Genomic DNA, 16,688 nt, shown 5'->3' with positions numbered 1-16,688 from the left:
TTCTGTATTTTTTTTATGTCTTTCGGGCTTCATTTTTTTGGTCTCTCGCATTCTTTTCATCCCTCCCACCCTCTTTTCTGATTGTGACAGTGTGCTCCATCGTTTCCTGTTCCTAGCCTCTTGGTGGGATTTATAGGCAGTTATACAACAGCAAAACAAGCTGTCAATGTTTATACAAAGCATCTCTTGCCTATGACAATGACTGCCTTTCATTCCAATGGGAAAAAAAACTGAATATTGTGTGTTAGCCTGCTTTTGCAGAGGTGGCTGGAGGGCTGTGTCGACAGGGAGTTCTTATAACTCCACTCTTGTGCTCAGAGCTGTGGGCTGATGTACTGTCAGTGCTTGATGACTGTTACCGACCAAAAAATGTCTCAGTTCATTACTTTGAGTGAGCTCGACCAAGGCTAGGGACATCTCAAGAAACTTGAGCTCAGCTAAGGGTGGAGCCTGTGCCGTTGCTAGTTTTGTTCGAGGGGAATTTAAGGACGTTCGAACCCCAGTTTAAACCCTTGTGTTACCTTGAGTGTTCATTGGTGTGTTAGATGTGACATCAGTACCAACAAGCACACTTACAAAATTCTGTTTCTCTTCTTCTGTGTAGGAACCCCAGATCTGTTCCCCCAGAGGAGCTCCTTCCCCTCCCTGTCCCCGCTGACGGACCCCCGCTTCTCAGACCCCCGCATGCACTACCCCGGGGCCTTCACCTACTCTGCCAACCCATCCACCACTGGCATCGGGGGTCTGAGCGTGACAGGCATGTCGGCCTCCTCCCGCTACCACACCTACTTGCCCCCGCCGTACCCGGGGAACCAGAACCAGAGCAGCCACTTCCAGTCCAACACCTCGCCCTACCACCTGTACTACGGCACTGGCTCTGGTTCCTACCAGTTCAGTATGGTGGCTCCGGGGGGAGCCGGGGGCGAGCGCTCCCCCACCCGCCTGCTCTCGTGCTCGGGGCCAGTGGCCACGGCCGGAGGCAACAGCCTGATGAACCCGGGCCTCAGCAACCAGAGCGAGGGGGTGGAGGCGGACGGCAGCCACAGCAACTCCCCGACGACCATGAGCGCATCTGGACGCATGGATGAGTCTGTGTGGAGGCCCTACTGACTGTCTGGCAGCTAGACCACCAGGAAACGCAGGAGAGAGGGGGCATACCAGGAAAGAAGGAGTTAACAAAAAGATTAATTAAAATAGAAACAAAAATGCTGCATGTTTGTCTTTTTATGTCCGGCAAATCGCTTTATTGCCTTCTACCAAAAGACGTTTACTGTCTGCCATTTCTTTTGTAAGCCTTGGGTATCTCCTGCACTGCCTGTGCCAGGAAATACACTCTTCAAAAGACTCTGAAAGCCATACAGATAGACAATATCATTCTTCTTCAGAAATAACTCAAGAGACCCGAGTACAAACTGTAAATCGAAGTTATGGTACAATTACAAAGCCATAGTAATATATCAGGATAGTTTGAAAAGCAGGTACAAAACGTTTTACCAAAGACACTTGGAGTTTGAGGAAAAAATATGTAACAGATTTGTGCAGCTGATGAACAGAAAATGCAGTTGATATTCCGGCTAATCAGCCGACAAGACCAAAATTAGCCTCATCATCATCCTCATGACAAAGTGACACAAACGTCTCTGGGTGTTACCTGGAGAGCATCCATTGACTCTATTACCTGAACTGCCTGTGATTGACCAGGGACATCGGGGGTTGACATTTGCTCCACAAGTTAGCGGAACCTTTCTTACAGTAGATATCACTCATATGCAACAGCAGTTGGCTCTTGATGCTAATGTTACATTTTGGGTTTCGATGATGAAGATGACTCAATCGATGACAAACTGTCAAGAGCATTACTCCTCACAGTGTGTAAAGTTCTCACAGTACGAAAGCATTGCCTTAAATCAAATGTATGATTTTGCTGAGTGATACAACAACCCCAGGAGCAATGCGCATTTTTAAGTAACAACATGGCGCTTTTGTGTGAGAACCTTGTAAATCTGACTCAACCCAGATGTATAAAGAAATTGTCTTCTCTCTCCGGTTGTCGTTGATGTATTTAGTATCTATGCAGTAGAAAAATGGCGGACATTTTGAAGAATGTCAGAGACTAAAGTAGAGGTGTTTTAAAACAGGAACATTTTCTCGTTGTTTTTGTTATTGTTATTTGGACTGTTTTCTTGGGTATATACTGCAGTTATTCTGAACATTTTTTCTGCAAAATTGTTTTAGTATAGTATGTTTGAACTGGATGACATGGTTTACTTTTTGTATTTATTTGAGCCAAATTTGAGGAAACGTTCACTTATGCCCAAAACATTTACAATTTTTCTCTTTTCTTTTTTGATAGCTATTTTGTTTGTTTGTCTAATATAAAATTGGAATTTGTGTAATATATTGCTTCTAAATTATGAAAAAAAACTAAACTTGTAATGTTATTATTTTGTATTCCAATGTAGCTTTGATGCACTAAAAACTTTTACATTATTCCTTATGAACCACACCCAACATCAATTCCGCCAATTAGATCGAGGGTTTCCTCCTCTACCATCACCTTAGAGCAACATTCAAAGTCTATTACTTTTTGCACTATGTTTAGACATTTCTCATGGGCCATTGTGTATTTTCACAACAACAACAAAAAAACACACACAATTTATACAGACTTGCATCAGCTACACACATTCCTGTGCCACAGGTGTGGGTGTGCACGTTCCCACTGTCCTGAGGGTCTTTCCCATGCTGTCACCCACATGATCCCTCCATCCCTGGAGGAAGACAAGGGTAGGGATGAAGATATTGAGAAGTGTGTGTGGGGGGGGGGGGGGGTCACCAAAGTAGGATCATCTTACCAACACCAAGGGCTATCTTTGCCTTAACAACAAAAAACTAGCCATTGTTGTGAACAGGACTCTTTGTTGGGATATCTTTGAAGCCTTTATGGTCACGATTTTTCTCCTTTCTGTTGTAATTTACTGGTCATTAGTGTCAGTGGCTCCGGGCCTGACCGAAGATTGATATGTCTGACTAGCTGTCCACCATCTTTGTGTGAGCCCTGCTGAGTCACTTGTGTCATGGTTTCAGATGTCTGGACTTGAGAGCTTTTATTGAGGGATTGGATGGAGGATGGGGCTTTTTAAGGATATATAGATCATCAATAGAAATGACTGTTGATGATCTCATATATGTTACACAATTTAAGTTTTAATCATAAGGATCCTTGCCAATTAACCCCCCCCCCACCCCCCCAATGTCAAACAATTGACATATTCCAAAGAATTGTCGCTCAGGAAAAAGGAGGTTGTGCTAAAGTAGACCCCTATGCCTTATTTTATTTGTGATAATCAAACGTTAATCAGATTTATGCTGATCTCCTGTAGGGGGATGCTTTTCATTTTCCCAACTGAGTCTCTATATGTCCCTTTGGGGGAGAACAACGATTTATTATGGGTAACAATCATGCAGCTAGAAAAAGCGCATGTGTACCTTAAACACATGTGGCTTTATCACAACCAAAGATTTTCACTTTGCCTGTAGTATCACTTTTAGATTCTGTTATGTGACAAGATATGTTTTGTGGTAGCTTAATTGTCATGGGCTGTCAAACAAAACTTGTGCAACTTGTGAAAAAATGGTTGTGTATTTTTTATTGTATGTCAAATGCAAAAGCACAAGGCTTTTTTACATTTCTTTCTAAAAAAACCTCCTCTTCATTTTGTTATACCATAATGTCAAATCATTTTGCTCTTTCTTTCTTTTATGCTCAAAGCATGTATGTCTACACCTGATATGTTAATTTAAGAATTTCATCCACTTAATATTCTTCAAAACTCTCTATTAAGTGCTTGTAAAGTGTGCGGATAATGTAGTTTTTAATCATTTTAATTAAAAAAGACACTTCTCTCACAATTGCTGTGTTTATTATTTATAATGCAGTGTTGTTTTATTATAAAATTGTAGACTACATCTATTTATGAAGTGACAGATTTGAACAAAAGTTAGACTGCATCATAACTAATTCTAACTAATAGTAAGCCATCAAAGCAGGGTCATCCTCTCAGTCACACCTGCTCTTGCAGACACATACAGTATCTAAGAAATGCCTAAAAGAGGCATTCCAAAGCATTTATGACAAATTCCTCTGCTTCTCTACAATAACAATTCCATTTGATTATAATTCTCTAATTTGATATTCAATACTCTGAAGTCTGGACTGTAAAAATGTTTAATGGTTAGGAGAGGAGGGTGTTGAAAGTGAAAAGGCTCCATCCATGTGCACATGCTATAATTTCCCTCTGCAAACCTAAACCCAGCCACCTCAGCTGATAAATGAGTATGGAAATGACTGAAACAACTGACAAATTCAAGAATACGGTTCCAATTTATTCCGATCCAGTAAATGATGTTCTACTCCAGTGCCATTTCAGGAATCCGACCCCATAAATGCCATGGATACCGTGCTGCTGTGAGCCTTGTCTCCTCACCTCATTGGCGGTTCCTTACCCATAATCCTCTCTCTTAATTAGCCCCCGGTCTCCCATCAGTACGCCTCTCGCTAGCAAATTACCCACACTTCTCAACTCCTCGCAAATGCCAAACCTGTCAACACGCCGGTACTCAGGGCCTAAATAAAATTGGGCCCAGGAATCTGACACCGCCCTGGCAGCCCCAGTGCAAACTCACACTGGCAAGTCGTCACTTGTTAAAAAACAATAGATGAGGGGGAAAAAGTTTGGAATGTCATGGGGTTAATTTACACTCTGAGGTTTGTCTATTAATTTATGCTGTGCTGAGGGCACCTAATTGGCACATTTGAGGCCCAGCCACAGGATTAAACACTTGAGAGATACTTCCTCATAGGGTGGTCTGCTTTCAGATGACTTATGTGGTTAACCTGAAATACAATACTTACAATCCCTCACTCTTCAACTAATCCCACCTGTTGAGATTCCACAAAAAGGCTCTCGCTCCTACCAGCCTTGCGTTTCTCTCCCGCTCTCCTACAAGTCATATTCTCATTTTAGAAAAGCCATTCTCTCCCTTCCCCACCTCCTCCATTCCCTCCTCTCCTTTCTTCTCCTCCTCCTTGTCTTCTTTCTTTTCACAGTATGGGCTTAGCTGTGAGTCTCTGTCGGGCCTTCTGTGGGGGCAGCCTTGGCAAGACAACAAAGAAGCAGGCTACACGCACGCTACATACACACTGCATTCAATTAACTCTGAACACTCAAAGCATTTCCCCCCCACACACACACGCACACCGACAGACAAGACACACACCGACTCACACAAACAAGCACACACCCACAGGCATTCAGATACAAAACACACGCGCACAGACACAATCCCTGTTGACAGATCTCACACGGGCGGGATTCTCGCAGGGGGCGAGCCGGCCTCAGCACACTGTATGACAGATCCGTCTTAAACAATCCCATCCATTTCCTTTCGTCTCTTCGAAAACGCAAGGTCCCTTTACGCCAAACCCCCTCAGCTTCAGGAAACACAAAGAGAAGATGATAAGCTTTCAATTAGGCCCAGCTTTGAGGAACTTTCCATCTGTCTCCACACACTCGGTGAGGTCGTGTCTGTGTGCTTCACATGTGGAAAGCAGAAGAGCTCCCATCTACATGGGCCTCTGTCGGAGACAAAAGAACAGCAGCGGTGGAGACTCTCTGGTCCCACATTTCCTGTTGTCGCTCTTCCAAAAACTGTAACTGTCTTGTAACTGTGAAGCACACACACTAAGAAAAAACACGGGTGTACACACATGCATGCACACACACACACACACACACACACACACAGGTCTGATAACTCGGATTAGAGTGAAAAGCTTGATTTATGGTTTCGCAGGGTGGCAGGATTTACATTGTGTGTTCAGTTTTTACACGATCAATCATCCAGCACAACTGTATGCAGGTGTTATCCAAGGTAAATCACACCTGTGGTAACTACTTCCTAAGTGTCCTTGAATAATCCCACCACATCCAACTATTAAATATTTATCTGGTCACTGTACTTCTCCCTGTCCACCCTTATTTAGAGTAAAAAAAAACACAACAACAATAAAGCATGAAACGTTGCTAGTTTTCATTATGTGAGACGGGGACACCCATCTCACATACTGGAAGCTGGAAAGAAATGAACTGAGAGTAATAAAAATGTAGAAAGGGGGAAAAAAAGAGGCGTGTTGGCGAAAGTGCAGGATCATTAAAACCCTCTCATTTCTCATGGACACAATATCCCGTGTCGTCTCAGCCCGGCCGGCCGAGGCGGTACCTGCATACGAAACCCATTAGGCTGGGCTCCCGAGTCCCTGACCCTGCCTCCACAGAACCCCGTGAGAAGGAGCGGGCTCAAACCGGTTTGGTTTGGGTGCCTGGCTTTTGTGTACAAGCTGGTCTATTTTCTAACTGAGCTGTTAGTGATGGTGGGAAAGGACGCTGACGTCCAAAATCAGGGTTCCCACAGTTGGACAGATCAAGAGAGGGGTCGAGAGAGAGAGAGAGAGAGAAAGAGAAGGAAGAGGCCAGGGGCTAGGAAGTCGTGATGCAACCATTCTCACTCTGAGGACCCAAAGCTGTCACAATTATAGGGATACAGAGGGAAAGAGGAAGGAAGGATTGGAAGAAGAAAAAAGAGGAAGGACAGTGAGAAAGAAGAAAAGATGGAGAGGAGAGGGGACAGAGAGGGGGAAAGGAAAGATGAAAAAGACACAGATGGTGAGAAAGACCGGGAGGAAAAGAGGGGGTGATGTGAGGAGGACCCAAGTGAAGGTAGTTTCTCAGAGAGGAACTCTACAGAGACCTCTCTCTGGTCCTCTCAATCAGCAGCCAGTTCCCATAGCGGAGCACCTCTCGGAGGAGCCAAACCTCAGCTTCTACCCACAGGAGCACTCAGAATACACTCACAGACCCACAGTCCCATTATCAGACAAGATCTACAAGGCCCCATTAAAGCTCGGGAGAAAGTCTCGGAGTTCACTTCCAAAAAAACATTCAAACCTCCTCCACACAGAGCAGCATTTGTGAGTTCAGGTAGCACCACTGTCCCACAATCCGTACGCACTATTCACTACATTTATATCATCCGCAGAATTGTGGAGGATGATTGACTAAGAATTGAAAGACAAAACAAGTATTAGATTTTTGCATGAGTTCATCAGACTTCATCTTTAAAAAAGGAAACAAGATATGTCTAGGGGAAATAATGAATATTTTTTTCTAATTTTACCCTGCAAGATGAGAAATCTGACCTTAATTAACCCTGGCCAAGACTATAACCATGATTGTGGGGAATCTGGCCAGGACCACAACCACATCTAGACTACAATCTTTCAGATTGGTTTGGGGTTGTTCATTGTGGATGTTATTTGCCCTCCATCCTTGTTACATAATCGTCTCACAACTTCATAGATTCTTATTAAACAGCCTCAGCCTAACCCTAACCCTCATTTCATTAGGCTTTATGAACTACAGAAGCAAAATGTCTTGATACAGAGTGAAAAGTAAATATTTACACAGGCCACAAAACGTAATCATACTTTTATTCAAAAAGTTCAACTTTTGGAACTTTGTTCAAAATGTTGTATTTCAGTTGATGCAGTTCTATGCATGGCCAATACAAACCTTATCACATGCACAGCAAAGATAAGAAGCAGTAAACATGTTTCCCAGAAAGGTCACATAAAACATTAACACTAGTAATATTTCCCATACTTATGTCCCTGAGAATCGATACAGACACAGTCCTTTTTCTCACAGAACAAGACTCAATAACATGTTGTGACTACACAAAACAGAAAGTGTTTGCATCAAATTAAGTCTCTCTCTCTCTCTCTCTCTCTCTCTCTCTCTCTCTCTCTCTCTCTCTCTCTCTCTCCTCTCTCTCTCTCTCTCTCTCTCTCTCTCTCTCTCTCTCTCTCTCTCTCTCTCTCTCTCTCTCTCTCCTCTCTCTCCTCTCTCTCTCTCTCTCTCTCTCTCTCTCTCTCTCTCTCTCTCTCTCTCTCTCTCTCTCTCTCTCTCTCTCTCTCTCTCTCTCTCTCTCTCTCTCTCTCTCTCTCTCTCTCTCTCTCTCTCTCTCACACTCACACTCACACTCACACTCACACTCACACTCACACTCACACTCACACTCACACTCACACTCACACTCACTCTCACTCTCACTCTCACTCTCACTCTCACTCTCACTCACTCACTGTCTCACTGTCTCACTCTCTCGTGCACACACACATATACACAGGCCTGTGCCAGGCAGCCAGCTTCTTTTGGGGGGGCCTTCCTCATCCAATACCAGAGTGGAGAAAGGAGGGGGAAGAGGAGAGAGAGGGGGGGGGGGGGGTGGAAGTGAGCCGAGAAAGGGAAATGAGGTTCCCTGTGGACCCAGGTCTCTGTTCACTTCCTGCTGGAGCAGGGAACACGCTCACTCTGCAGTTCACATACACCAGCCCCTCTCTCTTCGGCTCCATCCAGCACTATCTCGCCATCTCTTTTTTTTGCACAAGCCGTGAGTGAAAATTATGCTCGCTTTTAGTCCGTTTTGGGTCACGTGGGAAAATCGTGGCCCTCGTTAAAACCGTATGTCCCCTTTCTTTTTTCCCGCCCAGGGTTCGCTGGTGGGGAGCAACAACAATCTAGTTATCTACAGAAGGGCCTGACTCTGCTCAGACTATACTCACTATCCTGTCTGGAGCCAAGTCTGTAGTTTGTATGTGTTCGCCAGGCTTCTCCTCTAGTTGTGGGTGCCACTGGAGGGTGGCCTATCATGTTAACGTCCCTGATCCTTTAATCATGGACGACTCGTTCCAAACCCATTGTCCACCCCGGATAAAACAGGCTTCAACAAAGAGGTTGTTGTAAACAATGACAAGCCACAACACCAAACACGAGGGGCCAGCCTCAATGTTAGCAACAACATCATGGTACTTTGTCCTCCTACTCGATCACGATGACACTCGCAGTCGGCGTCGTCTTCATCGCATTGTCGTCATGGTAGTTCTCAAGTGTGCCCTTTCCTGGTTTCACCACGAGCTGGAGCAGGTACCAGAGGCCCCCCCACTCCCCACTCGGGGTGTGGGGGGGTAGCCTTGTGTTCTATGGCCTGTAGTGCACCGCAAAAAAACACTCCCCCGCGTCTGGCAGCCTTAGGCCTCCCAACTTAGTTCTCATGGTTCCCTGGTCGTGCTAGAATGACTGTGCACATCCTCGGGGGGGAGTGCCGCCCACACAGTGTTGTGTTTTCATGCTTAATGGGAGGTCAGATTTCAACAACGCACCTTTTTTTTCCTTTCTGAAGGTGAATGTGTTTCTGCATATATCTATGTGTGTGTGTGTCATCTTCAGACACCAGACACCTTTCCCCCCTTTGTGTTTGCCCATGAGGCAAATGAGGAAAAGATGAAATGGCGTTAGCTCTGCGACGTCTGCTAGAAAGCATTCATATTTAGGAATAATTACTTTTAAGTGTTGAGATCAAACAGCCAGAACGGGACAGGGAACAAAGAGTGCTTGTGGGGGGATGGAAAATGAAGCATTTACACTCAGGGACGGGTAATGAGGGGATTTTCCTAAAATATGACAGTGAGGAGGAAGATCAGAGAGAGAAAGAAAGAGAGAGAGAGAGCAAGAGAGAGAGAGCGCAAGAGAGAGAGAGAGAGCAAGAGAGAGAGAGAGAAAAGAAAGAAAGAAAGAAAGACCAAGAGAGAGAAAGAAAAAGAGGAGGAGGAGAGAGATAGGTAACGAGAGAGAGGTAAAAAAATCTTGGACTGAGGGGGGGCAATTATATCAGATTCGAGATCTTGGTCTTGGTCAAAATGAAACTCTCAGGCCAACAAGTCACTCTCTCAAAGTGCTAAATTACCATCCACACACACACACACACACACACACACACACAGGTGTCTGGGCTTTCAGAGGCCCTCTGTCTTACCATGGGCTTACACAGCAGACCATGAGAAGACTTGGCCCCAGTGTGTTGGCTAACCCACACACACACACACACACACACATTATGAGGTGCTGCTGCTTGTCTGGCTCTGCTGAACACTGAGCCAAACCTCACAGCAGGACACAGGCTCGCAGGACCTGGACCAGGACCTGAGTATAAAACCATGATCAGCAGGCATCTAGTCAAGTTTAACCAGTTGTCAAAAAAATTTCATAACCCATAATGCTTTTGAACAATAAACTATTTATTTGAGAGATATAAAAAGGCTTGAACGATGCATCTACATTACTAAGTATCACATCTGAATCCATCTCTGCACTCCCCTAAAAAAGAGCCATTCCACAGTCCATTCCATATTTTGCCAAGGAGTGGCCTGGAGTTCTGTATTTTGTGGTTTTTGGGGAGAAAAAAATACACTTTTCAGGGCGCGCTCCAATTTTCTTTAAATACAACCTTAATTGGTTTGATTTCCTACCTCCGGCCTGGTGGCAGGGGGGTGAGGGGGGTGAGGGGGCAGAGACTCGGCCTACTGCAGGCGATCGTCATGCTTGGGTGGCAGAGCAGTCTGGGCCTCCATGCCAGGGCTACCATTCCCCTGTTTAAAAGCTGTTTATGGGCAAACCCTGGAAGCCCATCACTGAAAACTGAAATAAATTCACACAGCAAGCTACTCCCCCACAAACATGGGTACATGCATACACTTTTCTAGTAACATGTCTGGCCAAATTTGTGTCAGCGAGACTGACTGAAGAGTGCTCTGTACCTACTTATCCGATACACACACACACACACACACAAATCACACCCTCTAAGCCCATGTCTTGCGACATTATCACAAAAGCCTTCCAGTCCTCCTAAATCAAAACCAGCCACTGACAAAAAGTCTATTCTTCGTCAGTTCTCTCATGGACAGACAGTCTGAGAGAGTAGTATGAGTTTCAGCTCGTGAGGCGGGCAGGCATGAGTAATCAAACAGGAAATAAGACGTAGCGTCTGGGCGAGGTTGAGCAGGGGGATCTAGTGATCATCAGCCAGCTCATTGTTCGGGCCTGCTATTGTTTCCTATTGCTGTCAGACTGGGGGCCTGTTACCCAATCAGCAGTCAGAATGGTAAATGGGCTGAGGCGAACCAGGAGCACCAGGAGGGTGGGGCGATGGTACCTGTAGATTTTGTGGAGTGGGTGGGGGGGGGAGTGGAAGGGGAAGGAAGTTGGGCAACTTGAAAAGACATGGAGGGCGGGGCACAGGTGGAGTGGCTGCTGTTTCATGGGAGACAGGAACTCCATCATAAAGCTGGGTGAATGGTGGACTGGCTGCTGCAGTGTAGCACTGCATGTACTATGTTTGGCTTTGTGGGGAGCTGTAAACACATGCTGTCGACATACACACGTCCCTCAGTCAGCTAGTCAGAGGAGCTGAAGCTGCAGTCTGCTCAGCCTCTGTCAGTGCAGCCCTCAGAGGCTGTCCTCAGAGGCTGCCCTCGCCAGGCCTCACACAGAGCTCGGCACACAGGCTCCTGCATGCACACACAGAGAGAGAGAGAGAGAGAGAGAGAGAGAGAGAGAGAGAGAGAGAGAGAGAGAGAGAGAGAGAGAGAGAGAGAGAGAGAGAGAGAGAGAGAGACACACACACACACATGCCTCCTTCCTGATGAGTGAGCAGACACCGTGGAGCGTGTGGGGGAAACAGGATCCACACGTTGAAGCATTCTCGGTCTGGGGTAGAGGAGGTGTTGATTTTTTACTGTAACCAGCAGCAACCCAGGGAGGACCATTGTGGAGAGGGCCGGGGCCAAGGCCAGTGGAGCCATTTATTATGGGATGGATAGAGCAGAACGGAGGAGTGGAGGCTCTACTTTTTATGATCTCTGGAAAAAAACAGAATCATGTCCAACTTGTCGCTGGGGCATGGAGCGTGTGGTCCAGCTACAGGAGAAATGGACCCGAGAGGCTTCCGTAGCTCAATGGGTCTCCTGAGCGCTGGGACGGAGAGAACACAGGACATTTTCCAAAAAAGACACGCAAACAGCAGTGCACACACACACACAAGCGCCCACACAGCCAAACCCGCGCACATGCATTGGGGCAGGCACACACACACGCGCAAACGTCCACACACACAAACAAGTATTAATTTGGGCACGCACACACACACACACTTTCCCGGCAAGCGACAGAGGTCTCTGTGGAAAAATACAGTCACACGGGACAAGCAGAGCTGAGGGATAGCAGGCCTGACTGAGAGAAAGCTCTGAGGATAAAACTGGGAGACATCACACAATGTCCAGCTAACAGGAGATCTGGAAGGCTGGCTCCACACACACCTTCACTCGACACTGACTGACTGACCATGAAGGAAGGGCCTCCATATAGTCACATTAGGACAGTGGTGTAGGTGTCGTGTGTGTGTCTGCCCTGAACCTATTGGCTGCACATACCATCAAAGCCAGATTTACCCAGTAACTGCGGTGATTTGAAACAGCGTGGGCCACAGTGCCTAGTGCCTCAACCGAGAGGGACCTCACTCCTAATAAACAACTTTTATAAAAACAAGATGTCCTCCTTTTCTTTCTGGCCCCTGCAAGCAGAACCAGACAACAAAAAAAACGACCTGACTCCTCAAAAAACCACCCTGCCTCTTGCCTTTCAAGCCCGGCCAGCCCTGCGGTTCTGTTCGGGGTTCTGGTATCATATAACATCAACCCAACAATGCACTAAAGACCCCCAAGTTCCAGATGAGACTCTTTCTCTGCAGCGAGCCCTCACCGCCCTCGTCGTAAACGGAACTGAACCGCACCATTGTTCAGCCCTCCTACTCTTCCTCTTGGAGGAGTTGCAGAACATTTACTGCGACACGTCCAAGGAGATTACCCAGTAGACGCGCTGAGCCCGGCCACAGCCGTGGCAGCTCCCTGGGAACAAAGACAGAAGCTAATCCAGAGCTTTGTGGAAGGCCTGGTCTTTGGGAGCTGGCTAATTCCTGGAGAGCTGACATCCTGAGGTAATACTGTAAAGAGTAACACAGCGTCTTATTAATGCTTAAAGCATTCCGACAGGGCCAGTCTGTTACTTACTTAAACCATGTGCTCAGGGCTAATGGAGGTCTAAAAGCCATTAGGCCAGAGGGCCCTTGTCTCAGACACACACAGGTCCTGTACGTTGGCTATATGGGGAGAGACAGCAGACGCTAATCGATGAGAGTTTCCTCCTCCTGGTGCTCTTTCCGCTTCAGTGTTAATTCCGAACGCGAAGGCGTCCATTATGGCTACTGGCGAGTAAAGGAGACACCTCGGTTGAGATCAGAGAACAGAGAAGCCGGTGGGAGGAGGAGCACCTGCCCTCAGAGAAAAGATCACAGGTTCTCTTTTTAGAACATCACAGGCTCGCTGTGGTTAAGCTCTGGAGCCCTGCTCCTCTATCACTGAGATGGCTGAACAATACTGCTGCTCTATTGAACTGTACAGGGGATGGATGTTCTCAATCTTTACAGTCATTCCGCCCTTACACGACACGCCACTTCCTCTCCCCATCCAACCCCTCCTCTTCTCCTTGGTTGATGTCGTCTCCCGGAGACAGTGGCGTGTGGTAGCACCGCGGTTGCTGTTTCACCATGGAGACGTCGAGGCGCTGTTAGGGAGGGGCCGAGCCGTGTGTTTGTCTTTAATAGACCCTGGCCTCTGCAGTAGCTGGCGTGAAATGAAAGCCAGCGAGTTGGAGATGGATGGCAGACCCAGAACTTCAAAGACCTCTGTTCCCCCTCGATATGTGCCATGGGTCTGGAAGGGGAACCTGCTAGTTCACTTTAGTACAAAGACACACGAGTATGAAAGAGTGCACACACACACACACTCAGAATTATCAGTTGGCCCTACAGACATGTATTTCCGGATTATTTTTCCAAAGAACAACATGACTGTCTAGTGGGGTAAATGAATACACACAAACACCACACGCGCAAACAGCCATGTGCACACACACACAATAATTTGCCACATACCAGACAGATATGCCCCAAAGGCTTTGACACACTAACACCACACATAAATTGCAAGGTAAATCTTCTAGTGAGTGTAGGGGCTGAGAGTGGGAGGGGGAGGGTGCTGACAGAGAAAGTCTTTTATGTCTAATAGTTTTTCGTCACAGACAAAATAAAACAGACTTCTATTGTACTCTAGCAGAAAAAAAGAGAGAAAACAAGCCAGACAAATGGCTCCACAGACGTACAGTATTAAAAGAAGACAGTCATGTGTAAGGTATGTCACAGAAACTGTTGGAAAACACTTTTTTAGTTTGAAGATATTCTATTTGTTAACATTCAAGCAGTGTGGATGAAAACTTTGAGACTGTGCTAAACTGAATCGTTGATTCACCATAAATGTATGTTTATATTCAAGCTTTTCATTTTCTTTTCCATTCTCTGTTGTTCACACACACACACTTCCTGCCTAAGTGCTGACCATATAAAGGAGATAAGAACACCGTATGATTTCCTAGTGGAATACTCCCTGGCGGCTGGAAATCACTTTCTCCTCTGCTCTCAGTGACAGAGCGCCCTCTAGTGGCTGTGCTGCCGTACAACACTGCTTGCCCTGGCTGACTCCCTTCCCCAGTCAGTAGGCCTCCCTCCCTGCTCCCCAGGAGCCGCAGTCACCACAGCCCTGCCACAGTTTGTGAGTAAAGAGGTGGTGGGGGTAGAGCTTGGTGGTGGTGGGTCTAGGGGGGTGATTCCAGATCACTGGGCAGCCTGAGGGGGCCACCACACTCCCCTATCTCCCTACCACAATACCCCCTCAAGCCCCAGAGACCAATCCAACTGTGCCACATCTTAATGAGAGCTAAAACAAACACAAACCCACCGTGGCTTGTTGCAAACGCTCCGCTGCTCCTGTGAATAGGACTGAGGAGTCTGGTTTTCACTGAGGGCTCGTAGGGCTGGCGGAGGGGTGAACGCTCCAGTGCCACAGAGTGTGTGACTGGTAAACATGTGTGCATAGTACCCTTTACTAGTGTAACCTCCTGATGGGCTCAAAAGTCAACTCATTTGCAGTGTTGTTCTACAAAAGGAAACCTCACTCACTGTCAAAAGACTGAAAACCAGTTTGCCTACTAAATAGACTGCACATAGGCTACTGTAAATATATGTATACAGGTCAAACAGTTTTACTATAATACCATCCAGATGAGGTAGGTCTATTTGGTGATTGTACGTGAAGGCTCTAATGAGGAATATTGACATTTCCTCAGTGGTTTCTATGACAGTGCTTCAGTGTTCTGTTCAGGAAAGTAGGCCGCTAAATTGATTATACCAGACCAGCAGCCAAAAGCGTCCTACACTACAGATAAGAGAGCTATTCATGGTTCTTATGACTTTCATAAAGCTAGCAAGAAAAACATACTTTGTTGGACTGGAGGATCGACATGTCAAACCCCAGGCGCTTTCTCTGAGTCGCAAACGCTAGGTTTTTTGTAGGGGACGTGTCGGATGCCAACATACTTTGTGAATAAAGGCCAATGCTTCTGAAGATGTAAGGCGCAGATAAACTTAATGGAAAGCATTAGGAGACTGTGAGATTTACAGTTCTGTAGTCAGCTTAAAATGTTTCAACCCCGTCGCTTTCCAAGAACAACAATGCACCGCTTACCGTTTTGCCAGAAGCGTCCGCCGTCCGGGGTCTCGGGTGAGTTGGTGCGTGTGAGGCGCAGGTTACTGTTTTTTTTCAGTGGGGCAAACTTGCCCACCATATATAGTGAATTATGAAGACTGCTTTGTATCGTAGGCTGTGGAACAAATAAACTAAACTGTGAACAGCTCTTGGCAGCTAGGCCGACAGTGAAAATAATATTTACCCATAAAAGTTCATTTAACTTCCGTCTTTCTTTAACTCAATGTAATGCTCCCCTTCACCGTGTGTTCATGCAAAGTTACGGCCTAATAGATGAATTACATGGGTCTTTCCAAAGATCTTACTTTTGGCCTGTGTTTAGAAATCCAAATTATGACTTTATGAAGCAAACAAGGCTACTCAATCTCAACTTGTCCTAACTCAACTCTGTTTATACAACCTCGATATTTTTGTGAGACTAATAGTTATGTGCATTTATATGTTCAATGTTTGACGAATATATGTCTCAATCATGTTTATCAACAAAAATGTATCAAATTGATATGGATCATGAACACATGGTGGCCAATCACTATCCAGAGCTTACGTAAGGTTAAAAGTTCCCACACGACTTAAGGGGTCTAAGTTTAAAGCCCATTTGGGAAATCACTATGTACCTTTGAGCAAGGTACTTTAATAGAATAAATATTTATCCAGCTGTATAAATGGGTGTTGTAAAACGTGCTAGCTGAACTGGCACTGCCCAGGATAAGGGCTCATGCCAAGCACATTAATAAGGCTATCCTCAGTTTATGCCCATGCCAACACAGGTGAAATGAAATAGGCAACTTACATTAAGTTCTCATGCCGAGAAAACATTCATTATATAGGTAAGTATAGGGGTGTTCTTGTGAAATGTAGATAATTGTAATGGTTATTGTATTGAATTCGAAAAGGTTAAAATAAGTGAGACACAATATTCAAACAGTCTGAATGTATAATCATCAATTTACTAATCTATCAATGTAAACACTGTAAATAAATGGATAATGCAATGTGCTTTGGAGTCCCATGTAGTCCTTGTAGCAAGGCTACCCACATCCTCAAACTGTTGTCTAGCACAGACAGACCATGC

The 16,688-nt window shown here is 45.8% G+C and overlaps 2 protein-coding genes across 3 annotated transcripts in view; one reads left to right on the top strand and one right to left on the bottom strand.

Annotated features, from left to right (window-relative positions):
* runx3 (RUNX family transcription factor 3) overlaps positions 1–3,911 on the top strand; it is a 30,934-nt gene extending 27,023 nt beyond the window's left edge. For both annotated transcript variants that reach the window (XM_062468738.1, XM_062468737.1), the window contains one exon: positions 605–3,911. In XM_062468738.1, the coding sequence (XP_062324722.1) occupies positions 605–1,110 (506 nt within the window). In that variant the 3' untranslated portion in view covers positions 1,111–3,911. The remainder of the gene's footprint in view (positions 1–604) is intronic.
* mgst3b (microsomal glutathione S-transferase 3b) overlaps positions 1–16,688 on the bottom strand; it is a 167,322-nt gene that overhangs the window by 114,648 nt on the left and 35,986 nt on the right. The window lies entirely within an intron of this gene.

This window comes from Osmerus eperlanus, chromosome 9 (assembly GCF_963692335.1).
Source record: "Osmerus eperlanus chromosome 9, fOsmEpe2.1, whole genome shotgun sequence".
Classification (NCBI taxonomy): domain Eukaryota; kingdom Metazoa; phylum Chordata; class Actinopteri; order Osmeriformes; family Osmeridae; genus Osmerus; species Osmerus eperlanus.
This window is presented reverse-complemented; position numbering and strand designations above follow the sequence as displayed.